The following is a 20,920-nucleotide window of genomic DNA, read 5'->3' as shown; positions in this document are numbered from 1 at the left end:
AGAGAGAGAGAGACAAAGAGACAGAGCTAGAGGGATAGGGAGAGACAGAGAGAGAGAGACAGACAAAGAGAGAGACAGAGATAGAGACAGAGAGACAAAGAGACAGAGATAGAGAGAGACAGGCCGAGACAGACAGACACGCTGGCCGTCTTTCCCCGCAGAGGAGCTGCAGTTTGTGCTGGCCGCACTGCTCCGACGCCGTCACTTCTTGCAGGACCGGGACAGAGCGCGGACATGCTGCCCGGGCACCGCGTGTGGTAAGCCAGGGCCGTGCGCACGCCCGACCGCCGGGGCCCGGGCCGCGTCCCCTCCCGCAGCTCGCTCAGAGCACGCTGATCATCTTGGGCGTCGCTGGGCTGAGAGCTGGCCGCGCGTCCCCCAACCCCGGACGGGATTTCTGACCATAGCATGTCCCGGCTGGCTCACCTTGGACGTGTCTCGGGCAATCCCGAAGGAGCCACGCGGTCCTCACGGGCCAGCTGGTCCCCCACCCTGGCCTGGCTCAGGCGCCCGCTTGCCAGGAGCCCTGTGGGAACGTGTCAGCGGGGCTCAGACCGCATCTGGGAACCCAGGGAGAGAGAGGGGAAGGTGCAGGAGGCATGCTGGGAAAACAGTCCACGCATTTTGCAAAGGCGCCAGCAGAGCTGTCTGCTCCTCCCTGGCAGAGTGGCTTCCCGGACTCCAGGGCGTCCAGAGGAGTGTGCAAAGTCCCCAAAAGACTCCCGGCCGCAAGGCTGATCCTTAACGCAGCCTCAGGCAGGCCAGCTCCTAAGAGACGCAGCCTGAGGGTGTTCTGCAGAGTGACTCTGCTGCTCAGACTCCCTGAAAAGGCTGCCTTTTTCCCTTGCGGATCCGTGTCCACGCAGGGGAGCCCGGCTCCCGGCACCCGCCTCAGCAGCTTGTATTTCAGGACGTGCGCGGCCGTGGCGCTTGGACTGGCCCTGGCCCTGAAGACGTCTGCCGGCAGCGATGCCCCCCGGCCCCGGCCCAACTTTCTCCTCCTCATGGCGGACGACCTCGGCATTGGGGACGTCGGCTGCTACGGCAACACCACCATAAGGCAAGGACGGGGCAGGCCGTGGCCCATCGGGGGCGGATGTACAGGGACAGGCAGAACAGAGGGTCATGGTGATGCCCAGCACCCCGGACGCCAGCTCCCCTGCACAGCTCCTGGTGCTGTAACTGAGCACCGCGGGACGGGTGATTCCTAAAGAACAGAGGTTCACTCAGCTCCCGGCTTTGCAAGGGACGCCCGAGCTGCTTGGGGTCTGCTGAGGGCTTTTGGCTTCGCCGTATCACACTGAAGGCTCAGAGAGAGCTTCCCAGAGAGAGCTTGCTTCCGTGCAAACCCTTTGCACCCAGGACCCAGGGATCCGCGAAGCCACGAGCGGATTAACCCACTCGTGACGGTGGAATCCCAGCACGCCGGCCCCTCCAACAACCCTACTCCCTCCTGCTGCCGTCTGCACGGCTTTGGAGGGGGCCTGTGCAACACACCCAATCTGGGAGACAGGGTGCCCCGCCTGCTCCCCCGGCCCCTCCCCCACTAGCTCAGCTCGTCCCACACGGGACTGACTAACCATGCCCTGGCCCAGTACAACTGTCCATGGCCGGCCCACGATGTGACACATAATATTTTAAAAACCGCTGCCAAGCCAAAGACCAACGCTAAGTCCTACCTGGCAGCTCCTCCCCTTCCCTCTGGCCTTGCCCGGCTTCCGAGGCAGAATTTTAATATTCTCCTTTAGACAGCTCCATGTCCCATTATCCGAAAATACAGTACTTCCTGCTGGACGTGCAGGCACAGCTGCAATGCCGCCGTTCTAGGAGGCTGAGGCAGGAGGATCACAGTCTGGGCTTGCCCAGGCTGCACAATTTAGCAACTTAGTCAGACTCTGTGCCAATAATAATAATAATAACAATAATACAGTGAGCTGAGCTTGTAGCTCAGTGTAAAGTCCCTGGGTTAAATCTCCACCACAGCAATAATTATACTACATAACCATCTTTCATGTGTGACCCAGCTCTCTGCAGTGATCTCACAAGCACCTGTTCTGTATTCTCATGTTTCTTGCAAATGCAGCTAATGCACCAACCAGGAGCCACATTTGACTCCACGCGAAGGTCCTCCCGGACCACCGACAGCTTTGATGTGCACGAGACCCCTCACCATCGGGACCCTGAGATCCTCTCTAGTGTGTTCCAGGATCTGCACACAGTACCTGGGTCCCTGCTAGTCTCATGGAAACTGTCTAAGAGGCAACCTTCTAATTCTTCTCTAGGCAATGGGATTTCTCTGCAGCAGGGACTAAGGACAAAGCGAGATTACAGATCCTTTGTACCTGATCTGCATCTGCCATGACTTCCCTCGTTTAGGACCAGTTACAACTCGATCGCTCACCCCTCACTGCTCTGCTGCTGAATCCTAGCAGATTCCAAAGATATCTGAAGCCCTCACCATCCCTGGGGTCATTTCTAACAACACTTCAAAGCACGCAGCGATGACCTGCAGATTTTGATAGCAAGCAGCGTGTAGACGCACTTAAGAAAAACCTGATTGCTTTTGTATAGATGTACTTAAGGGAAACCTGATTGCTAAGGAACACGGGTGATTTTTCCTTCCGTAGGACTCCGAACATTGACCAGCTTGCGGAAGACGGGGTGAAGCTGACCCACCACATTGCCGCAGCATCCGTGTGCACCCCGAGCCGTGCTGCTTTTCTGACGGGGAGATACCCTATCCGCTCAGGTGAGTCCTGCCTTCTGTCCAGCCCTGGGCCATTCAGGAGAGAGCCATGCCGGGCTACAGGTTACACTGTTACCCCTGGATATGACAGGTTGCCTTGTACATTCGCTACAATGGGCCACATTGTATCAACTCACTACCACAGGTTACACTGGTATGACTGGATGTTACAGATTACATTGTTGTAGCTACACACTACAGGTTACATTGTTTCACCTCAATAATACAGGTTACATGCTTACAAATCAATACTACAGGTTACATGGTTACAACTCAATGCTACAGATTACATGGTTATAACTCAATGCTACAGGTTACATGGTTACAGGTCAGTGCTACAGGGGGCTGGGGATTTAGCTCAGCATCACAGCACCTGCCTGGCAAGTGCAAGGTGGTGAGTTCGATCCTCAGTACTGGAAAAAAACCAAGAACCAAAAAAAAAAAAAAAAAAAAAACCCCAACTCAATGCTACAGGTTACACAGTTACAAATCAGTGCTACAGGTTACATGGTTACAACTCAGTACTACAGGTTACATGCTTACAACTCAGTACTACAGGTTACATGCGTACAACTCAGTACTGTAGGTTACATGGTTACAATTCAATGCTACAGGTTACATGGTTACAGCTGGATATTATGGGTTACACTGTAGCAATGCAGTGCTGAAGGTTATATTGTTATCCCTGGACACTACAGGTTATATTGTCAGCACTGGATATGGCAGGCTACACTGTGACAACTGGGTAAACAGTTTACGTTGTTGCAGCCCCTATTATGTTTTTATACACTGATACTATAGGTTGCATTGGTACAACTCTCCAAGCTCCGCCGGTATACACATTGTAAAACCTTGCTTTGCAAGCATAACTTATTCTGGAAACATACATGCAATCCAAAGCATTTATATATCAAAGTGAATTTCCCCATGAAACTCAGATGGGTCATTCCACAACCCACAAACACTCACGTAAAAGTGATCGCAATGCTGTAATATAAAATAACAAAATGTGAAAGATAAAGAAAAATTAACAAATGAGGCTGCGCTTGTCTTTGAAAACCTTGATGGCTCATGTCAGAGAGACAAGAGGGAGGAGGGTTATTGTGTAGAATGACTTTTGCTGTCACTGGTGGAGTTCCTGGTATCTATCGGTTCAAAGGAATCTTATCCATACAGCTTTAACAAGAAGCCTACCCAGTGACACCTGCATTTGCCTTTTGAGGATTTAGCGGAAATGACAGTACACTGTCATTAAACAGAACGCTTACTTGCACTGCTAAGAGTTTATTCGACGCAGTGCTTTGCTGCAGAATTGTGCACTTTCCCACATTTTATGCCTTTGCCTACTCTCATATGAAGTAAGGAATCCCTCCTCCTTTTTCTCCACCCTCTTGCTGATAGGAGACAAACGCCCACAATCTGAGAGAAACACGTTGCAAGATATTGCTCATTTTTCAAGTTAAAACTTGCTAGAAGCGTTTGCACATCCTGTGGAACACCCGCGGAACGAGTTTCACACAATCCAACATTTGATTGTGGTGGGAAATCCTGGTTTCACCCTGAAGTATTTCACACACTGGCACCGTGTACAGTTTTCTATCTCCCTAGGTAGCGAGGTAAAAAGTCATCGATTTACCCAGCAATGTGAATGAATCAATAATAATAATAATAACAAACAATAATAATAATGCAAATTTGAAGCAATCTAGGCAGGAAGTAAGTATGCAACTTACTTTTAGATCATGGAGGTTTCTACCAAATATTCTCATTTGTTGAAAAAATTAATTATAATCAAACCAAGAACAAAATATGTAGCAATAACCTTTTTTTTCTTTTTAATGCTGATTCAAAGGTATGATTTCCTACAATGGTTACCGTGTTGTTCAGTGGGCCGGGGCTGCTGGGGGCCTCCCACCCGGAGAGATAACTTTTGCAAAAATATTGAAAGAAAGAGGCTATACCACAGGACTGATAGGTAAGTATATTTTTTAAATTATGAGGTGCATTGCTTTCATAGAGAGTATATTCAGTGGAAAGGTTTGCAAATGCAAAGGGTAGAATAGTGACTTGGCAATGGGCAGAGGGCTACTTACACATAGGATTCAAGCGACGCCAGTGTAGCGAGATATTTAGCTTCTCCTATGATGTTCTGCTTTGCTATGACTTGAAAAAATACAGAAACGTGCATGAGTGTGATAGCGATTCCCTATCATCCCAGCTGTTCAGGAAGCTGAGGCAGGTGGGTCCCCTGAGCCTAGGACTTTGAGGCCAGCCTGGACAAGACAGTAAGATAAAAATCAATCAGTCAGCACAAACTCTATCAAGTTTTACCAAACTTCTCCAGAACGCCATCAGATTTTCACTTAGACATGTTTTTAGAAGATTTAAGATCTCTTGTCTGCTCCCATTGATGATAGACCTATTTTTGTGTATTTCAACAAACCAATGTCAGCGATTAAACAAAAAATATTTTTAAAAAACAAAGCTAAGGATACTTGTTTTTCGGGAGGGAACCACATCACCATGACTATTGTCGTAGGTTATTAACAATCACATTTGTGGATAATAAGAACAAGACAGGATCATCCATGGACTATCAAACCCCACAGCCAGTTTGATTATGCAGACGTAAGAGCCTGTCCTTGGGTCCGTGGGAACCCACACTGGATTTTCTGGGTAGAAGCAACATAATCCTTGTCTCTATCAATACCCTGGTACCAGATTCATGTAATGAATGGATGAAATGACCAGATCCCGTGCACACCGAAATGCTTGGAATTTCTACATCTCTGAGGCACAGTGGTGCAGAATGGGCAGATAACCCACGCACCCTTCCCAAAAATGTTAGGTGACTTACAATAGCTGACACAACGTGAATGCTACACAATTAGTTGTTATACTATATATCTTCGGGGACATCAAGGAAATAACGCTGGGGGTGTTCAGTATATTTTTCTAGTATTTTGGGGGAGGAGTGGGGGATGTATTAGTGATCAAACCCCAGGGGTTTCACACTGAGCTGCATCCCCAGCCCTTTTCTAAAGAAATTTATAATTTTGAGGTACAGACCCTCTAGCTTGCCCAAGCTGAGCTCTAACTTGAGATCCTCCTGCTTCAGCCTCCCAAATCGCTGGGGTTCCAGGCATAACCCCCCACATCCGGCTGTTTCCCTAATACCTTCTACCTGTGGTTGGTTGCATCCACAAATGCCAAACCCGTGACCTTGTGGGCTGACTCTGTTACTTAGAAAAGGGTTTGGGTCCATCCGATCAAGGGGAGGAGGCCAACGTAGGGAAATCCCTTTGGGTCGTCCAGGTGGATATCACGTGGCAGGACCAGGATCCTTTAAGGACAGAGATCTGAGAACAGACAGAAGCCAGGGTGACCGGGTCGGAGGGGAGCAAGGTACCCACAACCACCACCTGCCGGACACTGGCCCCCGGGATGGGAAGGGAACTGATTCCTTTGTGGTGAGCAACCAGGACTATGGTGATTTGTTACAACTCCCCTAGCAAATGCACCAGCTTGGCAGTGTTACTGCACGAGGAGCAAAGTCCCTTGGGCCTCACGGCCCAGTTGGGGTGTAAGTAACATCGGACGCCATGCACACCACTCTCAATACCCTCTGTGCCCCAGCTCCTGGCACAGGTACTCAATATTACAGGGAATCTGTGTGGAGATTCCACAACACTCTGGAACTAGAAAGTCCATTTGACCCAGGAATACCCTTCTAGGTGCCTTCCTGAAGGAATTAACCATATCCCAGTGATCCACGCACACCCGTGTTTATAGCAGCACAAGTCGGAATAGATACATCTTGGAAGCAGCCTGTAGGAACACCCACACATGCATGGATATAGAGGATATGATGTTTGCACACGGTGGAGTACTACAGAGCCATGAAGAAGGATAAAATTGAATTGTGTATAGGGAAACAGATGCACCTTGAGATCAAAGTGTTAAGTGAACTCCACCAGGCACATGTGCTTTGATATCACTTGGTTTCTCTCATGTGAGACACCCAGAGGGTAAATATAGAGCCACATAAAAGACATGGCAGGAAGGCGGGATGCAGATCCTTTGCCGTGCGGAGGGGATCAAGAGATACAGGGAGGACAGAAGGGATCAAAAAAATAAAGAAAGAAAACAATTGAGATGTGTTTTGTACGTGCACCAACTCTGCACACGAGTCTAGTCTCTGTGTACCAGGAGTATGGATGCGTCCTAATTTTTTAATAAAATTCAAGCCCCACCTTTGTCCCTCCTCCTCCTCCTCCGCAGGAAAATGGCACCTGGGGCTGAACTGCAGGTCCCCCCGCGATCACTGCCACCACCCGCTCAGCCACGGGTTCGACCACTTCTACGGAATGCCGTTCAGCCTCATGGGCGACTGCCTGCGGTGGGAGCTCTCCGAGAAGCGCGTCGGCCTGCAGCACAAGCTCGGCCTCTGCTTCCACATCCTGGCCTTCGCCGCTGTCACGCTGGCTGCCGGGAGGCTCACTCACCTGCTCCCCATCTCCTGGGTGCCCGCCGTCTTGGTTGCCCTCTTGGCCGCGGTGGTCTTCTTGATTTCCCACTTCCTGGGGGACCTGCTGGTGCACGCGGACTGCTTTCTCATGAGAAACCACGCGATCACGGAGCAGCCCATGCGCTTTGAGAGAACGACCTCTCTCTTGCTGGAGGAGGTCTCGTCCTTTCTGAAAAGGTGAGCACGGAGGGCCGGCTTCGCCCGGGATCTGGGTGTTGCGGTGAAGGCGGGCAGTGGGGACAGTTCCTCCGGGACAGCTCTCGGATCATGAGGTGCTATTGGCCCAAAGGACGTGATCGGTCCAATGAGGGATGCATGGTGGTCAGTTGAGCTCTGTGACTTCCACTGCACGCATTACCACATCTGGGGTCAATTTAATTTCTCGGCCAAGTGCAACCACTGGGGGTGTCCTAGTTCAATGCCAACCCACATGCACCCAGCCCAAGAGCCTTTACAGGAAACTGAATATTTTTAAGCTCTGGCGTAAGCACCAGGACGCCCTATTGCAGACTTTAGCTTATATGTAAATACGGGTTACAAAGCCGCAAGTGGTATTGGAGCATGTCGGATGATGGGATGGAAAGCTGCATGGGACAGCGGTCCCTTGCATGTTCCCCAAGAATATCCCAGGCAGGAGGGTGCATCTGTCAACTTTCTTGTTCTTGGATACAATACCTGACACCAACAACTTAAAGGAGAAGAACTGGGTGTTGGCTCACGGTTGCAGAGGGCGCAGTCCCTGGTCGCCTGCTCCAAGGCAGGAGCATCGTGGCGGACGGGTGGAGGGGAGGAAAGACGCTCACATCATGGAGACCAGGAAGCAGGGAGCTGGGAAAGAGTCAAAGGACGGGGCCGGGGAGCACATATTCCCACAGTCAGCCTGGCAGGAGCCACCCAGGCACACTCAGAAGTGAGTCCCATAATCCCCTAGCCTGCTCTCCAGGCAGTCCGGGGAAAAGCCATCTCTGCTGTCACACAGCTCCATGCCTTGGAGCCCCACCTTCCCTGCTGCAGAAGCAGCTGACATAGTCCAGAACACCGCCAGGGGTCTTGGCGGAGTCTCAATACACCCCGGCTGTGAAGACTCGCTTTGCAGATCAAGTCTGCGAATCACAGCCGTCAGAACTGCGCGCTCCAGCCAGAGCTCGGACTGCAGCCTTTGCCTCTAGGATTTCCGGATTTGTATGACGTCCTGAAGCTCCCCGGAGGCAGAGGAATTGCGAGGGAATCAGGTCCTTGCTGTTCTTCTAAAACTGTTTTCCATAAGTATCTCGGGTCCCAGAAAAGCACTATAGTGGTTTTCAGGAAAGAAAATTCATAACTTAATGTATTAAGGTAAACAATTTTTTTTCAGTACTGCAGAGGGAACTCAGGGTCTTTGCACTGACCCACACCCCAGGACGTTTTTCTGCTTTTTTATTTTTTACTGGTTTGCTTTTGAGACAGACTCTTGCTATGGTGCCCAAGCACAGCTCAAACTTGAGATCCTCCTGCCTCAGCCTCCCAGAATGGTGGGATGACAGGAATGTGCCACTGGCTGTTCAAGACTTTTTAACAAGAGACTATTATAGCATTGCACACAGGTTGGGTGCATTTGTACTTGGTAGGCAGAGGCAGGAAGGTGCCACAAAAGTGGAGACAGCTCAGGGATATAGCCAGTGCACCCGGGGATTCACAGCGCTGAGAGAACTCTGCTCCCTTCTATTTGTCTTCAGGAACAAGGACGGGCCGTTCCTCCTCTTTGTGTCCTTTCTCCATGTCCACATCCCGCTGGTCACCACCAAGGACTTCCTGGGGAGGAGCCAGCATGGGCTCTACGGGGACAATGTGGAGGAGATGGACTGGATGGTCGGTGAGTGCCAGCCCAGCGAGCCGAGGTCCCCGTGTGGACATGGAACAGTGTCCCCGAGATGCCCCTGTCCCATCCCCTCGTGGACACAGAACAATGTCCCCAAGACACCCATGACCTGATCCTCCTATGCAGACAGAACACTGTCCCCAGGATATTGTCGTCCTGATCTCATTGTGAGATTAACGCTCCTAATCTTTTTTAATCCACGTCCTAATCTCATTTGTTAAACACAGCGGTGTCTCCCAGACTGTGTGTTGCTGATCTGTACAACTGAAAGTTTTGTGATAATAAAGCCTCTCCGTTAGTGGGAGCGGGGGGACCCAGCATTGCCACAGACTTAAAAACACTTGTCTACAGTAAACCAGAGAAAATGAAATTACCAAGAACGGATAGAACAGATCAAGGTGCCAGCAACATTCCTGACTCAGGCTGTGAGCCCCACTCTGCCTGAGATTCCCGTGTCTTCTGCATTCAGTAAGACGGAGACTGAGCTAAACATGCCATGCACACCTGTATTCCCAGCACTGCAGGAGGCTGAGGCAGGAGGGTGGCAAGTTGAAGCTCCTCCTGGGCAGTTTATCAGGATGATGGCTCCAAATATAAAAACAACTAAGATTGAAGGTGCGCTGGGGGTGTAACTCAATACACAAGGCTTGGGTTCAATCCCTGGCGTTGAGAATCACAGCTAGAGACTTGCAGAGTGTCAGTGGCTTTAGTGAAAATGGGACCGACCCAAGACAAAAACAGATTTGATGAAAGACACAGCCAGGTAAACAGCAAAAAACCGGCTTTTTTTTTTTTCAGACAAGGTCTCACCAAGTCCCTGAATTCCCCAAGCTGGGCTGGAACTTGTGCCCCTCCTGTCTCAGCCTCCTAGTGTGCTGGGATTTCGGGTCCTTCATGTGCAGACCACGCCTTGTTCAATTGCTCTGCCACCCAGGTTGGACTCCAACTGGAGGTCCTCCTGCCTCAGCGTCCCCACCTGCTGGGATGACGGGCCATGCTTCTGTCTGCAGTCGGCTCACAGCTGCGTGCCCCCTGCAGGTCGGATCCTGGGCAGCCTGGAGGAAGAAGGACTCAGTGGCAGCACCCTGGTGTACTTCACATCTGACCATGGGGGGTCCCTGGAGTCTCAGCTTGGGGGCCACCAGTACGGAGGCTGGAATGGGGTCCACAAAGGTGAGGGGGCGCTGCCCAGGGCCTCCGCTCCCTGACTGAGCTCTCCCTCCCTTCCTTCCCTTGCCCTCTCCCCCTCCTTTCCTCCCTTCTTCCCCCTTCCTTGTTCCTCTGCCGGCCACCGACTCATTTTCCTTCTCTGTGGCACCCGCAATCTGCACGTTTGACACCCATGTCATCGCGGATCACGTGTCCTTCTGTGTCTGGCTTCTGCGGAACATTTTGTTTTCAAAGCTTAGCCACACTGAGGCATGTGTCAGAGTTCCATCTCTTTTCAGGGCTGAGTAATATTCCAGTGTATAGGCGGACCACGTTCTGTTTATCCAGTCCCCTGTTCTCCCCAGTTCCCTGCACATGATCCAGGGGACACCCTCCCGCCTCTGCCTCCTCCCGGGGATCCAGGCAGCTGTGGGCCGCCTCTGTCTCCATCTCCACGGGGCTTCTCCTCTGTGTCTGCATCTCCCCTTCTGTCTCTCTTGGGGACATTGCCATTGGATTCAGGAGGCTGAGGCAGGAGGGTCTCCTCTCCAGAGCCTCCACAAATTCCCTCTGCAGGGGCCCTGTTTGCAAATCATCGGGTCCACGGTTCACTGGCACGTCCTGAGCCCCCGCAAGCCCTTGCTCATGACTTTCAATCACTCTCTCTTCTGTTTCTGCTTCATCGCAGGCGGCAAAGGCATGGGGGGCTGGGAGGGCGGCATCCGCGTGCCTGGGCTCCTGCACTGGCCCGGGGTGCTGCCCGCCGGCCGAGTGATCCCCGAGCCCACCAGCCTCATGGACATCTTCCCCACCGTGGTGCGGCTGGCGGGCGGCCAGGTGCCGCAGGACAGGTACACGCGACGCGCCCCCCGGGCCCCTGAGCGCGGTCGTGTTTTCAGGCAAGATCTCACCAGACTGCTGGTCTGCGCTGGCTGGGCTTGAACTAGAGATTCTCCTGCCTCTGCTTCCCAGGGTACAGCCTCCTGGCACGCACCACCGCACCCACCTCCAGGTGCTCGGAGATGACACTCAATACGGTCCCTTTGCCACGGTTAAATCAGAATCTGGGGGAAGAAAGAAATCAGACCCTGTGATTTCTACCGGGTTAAACATCTGCATTATTTTGTGATCAAAGTTCAAACATTCCCCGGCGGAGCACACTCTATTATAGGAAGAGTGTCACCACACATTCTGTGAGTGACCCCAAGAATTCCGTCCGTGGGGTCCATCGTGCTGAGGGGCGCTCGTAGCATTCCCACTGTCTCATCTATTGATACTGTAGCATATGTACACATGTGCACATGCATATACATACGTGTACGAATGCTTCCACATACCAGTACATACGCATGTGTCACAATTCCCATTGACCCCTTATTTACACTTTTCTGATTTTCTATGTTTTTGTAATAAGCTGTGAATATATTTATTATTAACTGTAGCATCTCATGTTTGACAAAGTAAAATTTTCATCCATGTATGTATATATAGCAAAGATGACCCACCAGAAGGTGAAGGAAATTCAGCCTTGTACTACGGGCAGGTTTTATATATAGAGAGAGATAGATATAGATAGATATATATATGCATGTACCTCAGCACTTGCACACATATACTTACATGTACATGAACATTTATACATGGGCTGTAACCTATATACACACAGATATACATATCTTAAATGTATACACAGAGAGACATTTATCACACATATACAGTACATATTTGGAGAGAGAGACAGAGATCCCAAGAGAAAGACAGAGATAGAAACAAAAAGACTTTTATTTCTTTTTAAAAATTTTTTGTTTGTAGTAACACTGACCAGGTAGAACCTCCTTGGGCTAATGAATTCTCCATCATGCCCGAGAGCACTTATTTACCACTAGAAAAAAGATTCCCATCTTATTGATCTTCTAAATTCATACCAGTTGACAAAGTCTACCACGGATACCTACCCTTCCATTTACAATGTGGTATCTATGCCCGGTGGAGCACTACACAGCCATGAAGAAGGACACGCTTGAGTGTCCTGTGGGGGTGTGGGTGGACCCGGAGACCGTGACGCAAAGTGAAATACGTCAGACCCACGAGCGTCAGAGCGGCGCGGGTTATTTTATAGGAGGGGAAGGGACGCGCCCGCCGCCCGCCACGGCTCCCACTGGCTCCTCCCGGCCCGGCCGTGGCTGAGTCCCGCCTCCCGCTGTGTCCACAGAGTCATCGACGGGCACGACCTGTGGCCCTTGCTGCGGGGAACGGCCGGGCACTCGGAGCACGAGTTCCTCTTCCACTATTGTGAGCACCTGGTGCACGCGGCCCGGTGGAACCAGCGTGAGGGTGAGTAGGGCACCGACGCCTCTCCAAAGCCCGTGCACGGCTGGGTGTGTGCCGGTCGCTGCGGCACTCTGGGAGGCTGAGGCAGGAGGATCCCGAGGTGGAGCCCAGCCTGGGCGACTTAGGTGGCTGACCACATAGCAGGGCCTGTTGCCCCAGGGCCTTTGCTCCAACTCTGAACCCTGCTAAGGGACCTGAGTCCTGTCCCAGGTCACACACGGTCTCCCCTTAATCACAACCAGGGCCATCCCACCCACTACGCACCCTCCTGACTCTGCCTACCCAGTCCACCATGATTAGACTTCCCTCAGCTGGACTCCCAGGATTTTCTCCCAACTCCTTAGCTCCAAGCTGATTTTCTTACTTCTGTGTCCGATGGCCTCTCTGCAGCTTCCTTGTGGCATTGACGTCTTGCCTGTGTGTTCCTCGAGCGTGTGTGTGAGTGTGTGTGTGTGTGTGAGAGAGAGAGAGAGAGACGGTGTTCTGACAGTCAGTCTATTAGCGCATTCCACGCCGCTCACATGGCAGACAAATCCCCCTCTCTCTTGCCTTTGGCTTTTGTTTTTTGTAAGCACTACTTCATCCATGCAGCGTTTCGCTAATGTAGCTGACGTAGCCTAAAACCGGCACCCCACGCACTCTTCCTGGCCATCCCCAGACTCTGCCAACCAGCAGGGCAGCTCCTGTCTGTCTCTTTTCCTGTGTTGGACATTTTATATCCATGACATCTCACACAGTGTCCCTGTGTCTGGTTTTGTCACTGAGCACCTTCTCTGTGAGTTCCTTACATGGGACAGCAGGTATCAGGGTTGCCTCCTTTTTCTCAGCTGTGTAATATTCCTCAACACCAGCAGACCGTGTTCTGTTCAGCCACTCACCCCTGGCGGATTGCCCGTGTTGGTCCTGATTTTGGTTTCTGTGACTAATGCCGCCGTGTGTTGCTCTGTGCCGACTTTCTGCAACGCCCACCCAGCAGGAGGAAGAGTGTGGAAGGTCCACTTCATGACACCGGTCTTCCAGCCAGAGGGAGCGGGTGCCTGCTACGGGAGAGGGGTCTGCCCCTGCTCGGGGGACAACGTCACCCGGCACGACCCGCCTCTGCTCTTCGACCTCGAGAGGGACCCGGGGGAGCGCCAGGTCCTCACGCCCGACACGGAGCCAGCATTCCACGCGGTGGTGTCCAGGCTGCGGCGGGAGGTGGAGGCACACCGGCGGGAGCTCAAGCACGACGTCTTCCAGCAGCTGGGCACCTACCTCAACACCTGGCGGCCCTGGCTGCAGCCCTGCTGCGGCACCTTCCCCCTCTGCTGGTGCAGCCCGCAAGAGGACCCCCGATAGACTACTGACACCCGCGCCGTGCCGTCGGCAAACTCTCGTCCAAAGCAGCCGTCCGGGTGCGGAGCCTGCTTGGCAGAACCAGGAAAGCGTGGTCCTAGTAAAACAGTACGAGCCCGAGGAAACTGCAGGGCACAGCTCACACCAAATAAAATGCACAGTGTCCTGGTCACAGGGGCAGTCAACCATCCCGCCTAGAGCCAACGGGGATTTGTTCTAAGGTCCCAGCCGTACCCAGGGGGGCTCCTGTGACCCGAAACTCGAGCCCCACCCAAGGGTGTTTCCAGATCACGCAGATTCGCAGGTGAAGAGCAGACAGCCCCAAGCATGGAAACTGCCGTGAAGAAGGCAGAGGTGCCTTCCGTTCACACAGGGTCAGCCAGGACACAAGGTCCTGTACATGGGAACGAGGTCTAAGCAGGTTCCCTTTGTCAACAGCACCCAGGGAGTTCAGAAAATCCAGACAGCTGCACTCTCCGAGCACTGGGTTGGAGGATCATGAGGTCTTAGTCCACGGGGGCCACCATATGCAATCCCACAGCCCAGGTGCTGACACACAGCAGAGCTCGGTGGCCCAGTCCTGGAGGCTGAGGTCCACTGTGCTGGTCTCTCCCTATCTTAGTCCATGGGGGCCGCCATATGCAATCCCACAGCCCGGGTGCTGACACACAACAGAGCTCGGTAGCCCAGTCCTGGAGGCTGCGGTCCACTCCGCTGTTCTCTCCCTATCTTAGTCCATGGGGGTCGCCATATGCAATCCCACAGCCCGGGAGCTGACACACAGCAGAGCTCGGTGGCCCAGTCCTGGAGGCTGAGGTCTGCTGTGCTGGTCTCTCCCTGTCTTAGTCCTGGAGCTGAGCCCGCCGTCCGGACATGGGCAGCACTGCCTCCTCCCCATGTCCCACACTTGGGTCCTCCGTGTGCGTCTGCGTCCTCCTGTCCTCTTCTCAGCAGGACCCGGTCCTGTGGGCCAGGGGTCACCCTGGGACTCAGTTTACCTTCTCCAGCTCTTTAGACCCCGTGTCCACCCACAGCTGCACTGAGAGTTAACCCATCAAGCTCTGACCTTCTTGAGGCTGAATCCAATCAAGCCCACACCACTTTCTCCTCTGAGGAATTTACCACTCTTCTTTCTGTCCCCCGGTTTCCCCAGTCCCATCCCAGAAGCCTAGGTGGGAGGAAGCAGCACCCCAGTCAGCTTCCTGCACCCACCAGGCAATCAAGCCAAGCCAGGCAGACACCAACCCTAGCCAAATGCGTGTGTGGCGGATACTGCCCAATCCCCCTCCAACCCACTCCCTTGTGGGGTCACTCGGGACCCTAGTTACTTCCCACACCTCTATTTTCTTGTTTGTTTAGTTTTGGTGTTTGAGACAGTCTCGCTATGTATCCCAGGCTGGTCTCGAACTCACAGCGGTCATCCTGCCTCAGCCTCCTGAGTGCTAGAATGACAGGCGTGCACCACCACCACGCCCAGCTGTAAATACATTTCCACTTCACATTATTTTAAGCCGCAGGATACAACCCTGTCTGTAAATGAAACGCCTGTCCATGCATACTAAAGGCAAAAGTGTCTGCTGACAAAATGGGTACAGTCCCTGCGCCTAAAATCAATTCACAAATAGGTAAAGATGAGCGAGAGTTACTAATCAAGGAGGTCCGAATAAAATATGTGGCGCTGTGCCTGGTGCAATGGCACACACCTGTCATCCCAGCACTCAGGAGGCTGTGGCAGGAGGATTGTTGTGAGTTGGAGACCAGCCTGGGCTACAAAGTGAGGTCAAGACCAGCCTGAACTGCATAGGGAGATCCTGTCTCAAAAAGGCAAGAAAAGGACAATATATACAGCTGTGCCTCAATAGGAAGTTTCAATTTTATATCGAGAGGCCGGGGATGTAGCTCAGCAGCACAGCGCCTGCCTGGTGAGCGCAGGTCCTGAATTCGATTCCCGATACCAAAAAATAAGAAAACAAAAAGTTCAGTTTGATATCAGGATGGCGGACACAAAGTTATGAAGAGAGATCAAGCGGTGAAATCGTCTAGCGATGTGCGCACAGTTTTTATTTTATTTATTTTTGCTGTGAGCTCTTGAGCCCAGAGGTGCAGCCCTGGCTGTTTCCGGGCTATTTCCGCACTTGCGCGGAGTCCGTGTGTAGACAACTTCCGGGCTCCCTTCCCCTCGCGGAAGGATCGCTGTCCCGCTCCCGATCAGCTCTTCTGTTTTGCTCCTCATCTACACTCGGGGTTTGTCACGGAGGGGAAACCACGCACCCGAGGCGTGCGCGTCTGCTTTATGTCCGTCTGCGCAGAGGTGCATCTCAGGCTGCAGCACACGCCCAGGGTGGGAAATCCGCTCCCGTGTGGGAGTTGGGGCAGCAAAGCTGAAGTCACCCGGACTCCCACTCGGACCCAGGGGCGGACCTCAAAGGCTGTTATCTTGTGCAGCTTCTGCTCAGGCTTCCTGCTGGGCTGGATTTCCGCAGAGCAGCTCGCAGGGAAGCCGGGAGGGTCTTCCTGCCCCCCGAGCCCTTCCTGTACCTTCCAGCTTGGGGAGCTGAGGGAAAGCAGTGGCTCCTGACTTTCTTCTGACTTTCTTTTCTTCTTTTTTTCTTTTTCTTTCTTTTTTTTTCTTTCTCTTTCTTTCTTTCTTTTTTTCTTTTTCTTTCTTTCCTTCTTTCCTTTCTGCCTGCCTGCCTTCCTTCCTTCCTTCCTTCCTTCCTTCCTTCCTTCCTTTCCTCTCTCTCTCTTTCTTTCTTTGTGAAAGAGGGTTTCACTATGTAGCCCAGGCTGGCCTGGAACTCGCAGTGATCCTCCTGCCTCAGCCTCCCGAGTGCAGGGACCGCAGGCGTGCGCCACCATGCCGGGCACCTGACTTTATTTTCCACCGACACCGCCCTCAGTGCCTGAGTGGCCGGCCACGTCCCCTGGGCCTGTGTTCATTGCAGTGGTTTCATTCGGTTGAAAGTGAATTGCAGAACTGATTGGGAAAGGTTAAAAAACATGCTCCACATAGAGTCTGAGAAATGGGTCCCAAGATCTGCATGGGACCAGCAACGAGCAAATTCCACGAAGTTTCGGCACACTCGAACTTTGTAGTTGATTTGTTTTCCGACCCCACAATCGCCGGGCAAGCTGACCACACTTTTGGGTCAGAACCCAGCAGGTCCTGGCTTCCTCTCCCCTCCCTTGTGAAAAGTCAGTCTCCCGGCTGCTTGTCTTCTCTCTTTTATTTGCTCTAAGGTATTTGCGCTTTGGGATCTAACAGGCCCCAGCCCCTGCCCTCGGCTCCCGGCCAGCAGTGGCCTTGCGAACGCCAAGCTTTGGCCCCCGGAGCTGGCATCCCACCTGGACTATCCGCGGGCACCGTCGGTGTCAGACCCCCTGGTGGTTTGGAGACTCGGGACCTCCCTGGGCCCCCAGGCTCCCCGGGAGAGGCGGGAGCATGGTGTGTGAGGGAATCGCTTTGCTCGGACTAATCCGGATTAAGCGGCTCATCCTCCGGAGGCGCCAGGGGAGAAGAACGTGTTTGCTCAAGGCGGTTCCCCAAGGCCAGGGCTAGGGATTAGCGGGTATCCGGAGGCAGGGCCCGCGCCCCACCTTCCTGCCCGGCCAGGGCTGGGACAGGGGCCAGGGCGCACAGCCAGCCGGGGCCCAGCGGCCGAGCAGCGCGCAGAGGAGCGCCCAGGACCCCGGGTGCAGCCCAAGTGGACCGGGCCAGGGGTGCGGGTGTGGTTTCGGGGGGCTGTCCAGCACCGGGGAGGGGGTCCAGGGCCAGCGGCGCCGGAACGGCTGAACTCCCCAGTATGCAGTTGGAGACGCGCCCTGGGCGCACGCGAGGGACCCGGGACCCACGAGGGGCGAGGCTGGGTCGGGGGACAGTGAAAGAACGCGGGGCGGGAGGAGGGCACGGGGAAGAGGGCCAGGGGCCGGGAGGAGAGAGGAGAGCAGAGGAACCAGCCCAGGTCCCGCCTCCCGCTGGGTCCCCACTCCCTCTTCTGGGGTGAGCGGTGACACGTGACCGCCCTGGAACCCACCCCAGGTTCCGCGGCCTCCAGCTCTCAGTCCCAGCCTCTCCCCACGGTGGACAGGGGACCCCGCAATCCACTCCCTGCCTGTCTCCCCAAGAGAGCGGCCAACCCCACACCTGAAGATGCGACCCTCCCCACCTCCCTGTAGGACCCAACTCTGTCCCCCAAAAAGCCAGTGTCTCCCCCCTTTTTTTTGAGACGCGGTCCAGGCCAGCCCTGACCTCTCAGGGACCCTCCTGCCTCAGCCTCCCCAGTGCTGGGGTGGGTGGGGTGTACACCACCACCACCACATTCTGAGGCCCCCTGCCTCACTGCGGCCAAGTCTCCCCAAACTCGTGGGGGAAAAGTGTTCCTATCCTCCCCTCCCCCAATCAGGACCGTGACCCCCGAAACACAAAGGCGTACCCCTCCCCCATCACCGTAACGAGAAGCCCTTCCTAGTGGGCCATCCCTCCCCGCAGCTGCTTCCTACACAACACAGCACCCAGCCCCTCTGGGGACCCCAAAACTCTGAGGCCCGACCCTGGGCGCCCCAAGCCTATCTATCCATGCCACTCAGCCTGGGTCAGACAGTCGCGATTCCAATATGGCCAGGACCCCCAACACACCCTCAGGGACCCACAAACACACTCCGGGACCCCCCAACACACACTCCAGGACCCCCCAACACACACTCTGGGACTCCCCAACATACCCTCTGGGACGCCTCAACACACTCTGGGACCCTCAAACCCACACTTCTGGGGCCCCCCAACACACACTCCGGGACCCCATAACACACCCTCTGGAACCCCGTAACACACACTTCAGGACTCCCTGACACACACTCTGGTACCCCCCGACACACCCGCGGGGACGGGACCCTTCAACACCCTCCTGCACCCACAAACCCACACTCCAGGACACCCCAGCACACACTCCGGGACTCCCCAGTGCACTCTGGGACACCTCAACACGCTCTGGGACCCTCAAACCCACACTTCTGGAATCCCCCAACACACCCTCCGGGACCCCCAACACACCTTGTGGAATCCCCCAACACACTCCAGGACCCCCAGACCCACACTCTGGGGCCCCCCAACACACACTCCGGGACCCCATAACACACACTTCGGGACTCCCTGACACACACTCTGGGGCCCCCCGACACACCCTCCAGGACCCCCAAGCCTACAATCCAGGACCCCCCAACACACCCTTCGGGACCCCCCGACACACTCTGGGATCCCCTGACACACCCTTTGGGACCCCCAAACACAATCCGGGACCCCCAACACACCCTCCAGGAGCCCCAAGCCCACACTCTTGGGACCCCCAACACACACTTTGGTGACCCCCACAACACACCCTCTGGAACCCCATAACACACACTCCGGAACTCCCTGACACACACTCTGGGACCCCCGACACACCCTCCGGGACGGGACCCCTCAACACCCTGCTGCACCCACAAACCCACGCTCCAGGACACCCCAACACACCCTCTGGGACCCCCAAGCCTACAATCCAGGACCCCCCAACATACACTCCGGGACCCCCGACACACCCTCCAGGACCCTCTGACACACACTCTGTGACTCCCCAACAATCACTCTGGGGCCCCCCAACACACCCTCTGGAACACTCCACACACCCTGGGACCCCCCAACACACACTCCGGGAGTCCCCAACACACCCTTCGGGACCCCCCGACACACTCTGGGATCCCCTGACACACCCTTTCAGACCCCCCAACACAATCCAGGACCCCCAACACGCCCTCTGAGACCCCCCAACATAGTCCGGGACCCCCAACCCACACTCCGGGACTCACCAATGTACTCCAGGACCCAGAAACCCACACGCTGGGACACCCCCAACACACTCTGGGACCCCCAACACAGCCTCTGGAACCCCCCACCACACACTCCGGGACCCCTCAACACACTTCGGGACCCTGAAACCCATACTGACACCCCAACACACACTTCGGGACTCACCAACATACTCCAGGACCCCCAAACCCACACTCCGGGACCCCCGACACACACTCCAGGACCCCTCAACACACTCCGACACCCTACCCCTCGGAGACCCAGCAACAGGGGTCCTACAGGGCGAAAGCCCATGAGGCCCACCGGTCCGGCCCTCGGCCCCTCCGCATCCCCCGGTGTCCCCCAGCGACCGGCGCCTCCCCAGGGCAGGGAGAGGGTGGCTGTGGGTCGGCCGCTTCAGCCTCAGTGTGCGCCCCATGCCCAGCTGGCCCTGGGGGACCCTCCCCGCCTCCTCTCCTGGGCCCTGTCCGCGCCCCGGGGCGCAATCAGAGACCTTTCCGGGGTCCTGGACAGCCCGCAGCCTCTCTCTGGGATCCTGGGCTCCAGATCCAGCGCTGAGGCCCTTCCCGGCCTACATTTCTCCTTTCTTTTTTGTTTTGCTGTTTTTTGGTTTTTTTCCGGTACCGGGAATCGAACTCATGACCTTGCGCTTGCCAATTAGGCGTTCATGCCGCTGAGCTATATTTCCTCCGGTACCGGGAATCGAACTCACAACCTTGTGCTTGCCAGGCAGGCGCTGTGCCGCTGAGCTAAGCCCCCAGCCCCGTTTGTCCTTGGAAGGTGCCGGCTCCCTGCGCTTGGGTAGGTCGCGGTGGGGCTCCGCTGGGGTCTGCTCCTGGCAGCCTGCGCCTCCCGGGGCACCTCAGCGGACAGGGGAGCGCGGGAGCGCTCCACAGGCAGCACCAAGCTCCAGACTTCGTGCTCCCTTTGAATCCGAAGACGTCAGGCCTAGGCGCGCTCATTGAGCACGTTTTAATTCAGTGGTGATTACAAAATAAGGTGATTGTGTCAATCAAGACAACAGACTCTATAGGAAGAGATACTGCCGGCTCCGAGAGTCCTGCCAAGCCATTTGCGGAGCTCGGGGAGTTCTTCTGTTCCACCGCCGAGCATGACACGCTCACCCAGCGC

The 20,920-nt window shown here is 54.6% G+C and overlaps 1 protein-coding gene across 2 annotated transcripts in view; it reads left to right on the top strand.

Annotated features, from left to right (window-relative positions):
* The window catches only part of Arse (arylsulfatase E (chondrodysplasia punctata 1)), a 21,450-nt gene extending 7,313 nt beyond the window's left edge, over window positions 1–14,137 (top strand). The window contains exons 2-11 of one of the 2 annotated variants that reach the window (XM_005406524.2): window positions 162–257; window positions 911–1,060; window positions 2,628–2,749; window positions 4,599–4,721; window positions 7,028–7,451; window positions 8,990–9,126; window positions 10,171–10,305; window positions 10,970–11,132; window positions 12,494–12,615; window positions 13,589–14,137. In XM_005406524.2, coding sequence (XP_005406581.1) covers window positions 235–257; window positions 911–1,060; window positions 2,628–2,749; window positions 4,599–4,721; window positions 7,028–7,451; window positions 8,990–9,126; window positions 10,171–10,305; window positions 10,970–11,132; window positions 12,494–12,615; window positions 13,589–13,950 — 1,761 coding nt within the window. In that variant the 5' untranslated portion in view covers window positions 162–234 and the 3' untranslated portion in view covers window positions 13,951–14,137. Of the gene's footprint in view, window positions 1–161; window positions 258–910; window positions 1,061–2,627; window positions 2,750–4,598; window positions 4,722–7,027; window positions 7,452–8,989; window positions 9,127–10,170; window positions 10,306–10,969; window positions 11,133–12,493; window positions 12,616–13,585 lie in introns of both variants that reach the window. The other variant, XM_005406523.2, reaches the window with a different exon arrangement.
* The last annotated feature ends 6,783 nt before the right edge of the window (window positions 14,138–20,920 follow it).

This window comes from Chinchilla lanigera, unplaced genomic scaffold (assembly GCF_000276665.1).
Source record: "Chinchilla lanigera isolate Chin_1 unplaced genomic scaffold, ChiLan1.0 scaffold00098, whole genome shotgun sequence".
Taxonomy (NCBI): domain Eukaryota; kingdom Metazoa; phylum Chordata; class Mammalia; order Rodentia; family Chinchillidae; genus Chinchilla; species Chinchilla lanigera.
The sequence above is the reverse complement of the archived record's forward strand: the minus strand, read 5'-3'. Positions and strand labels throughout refer to the sequence as shown.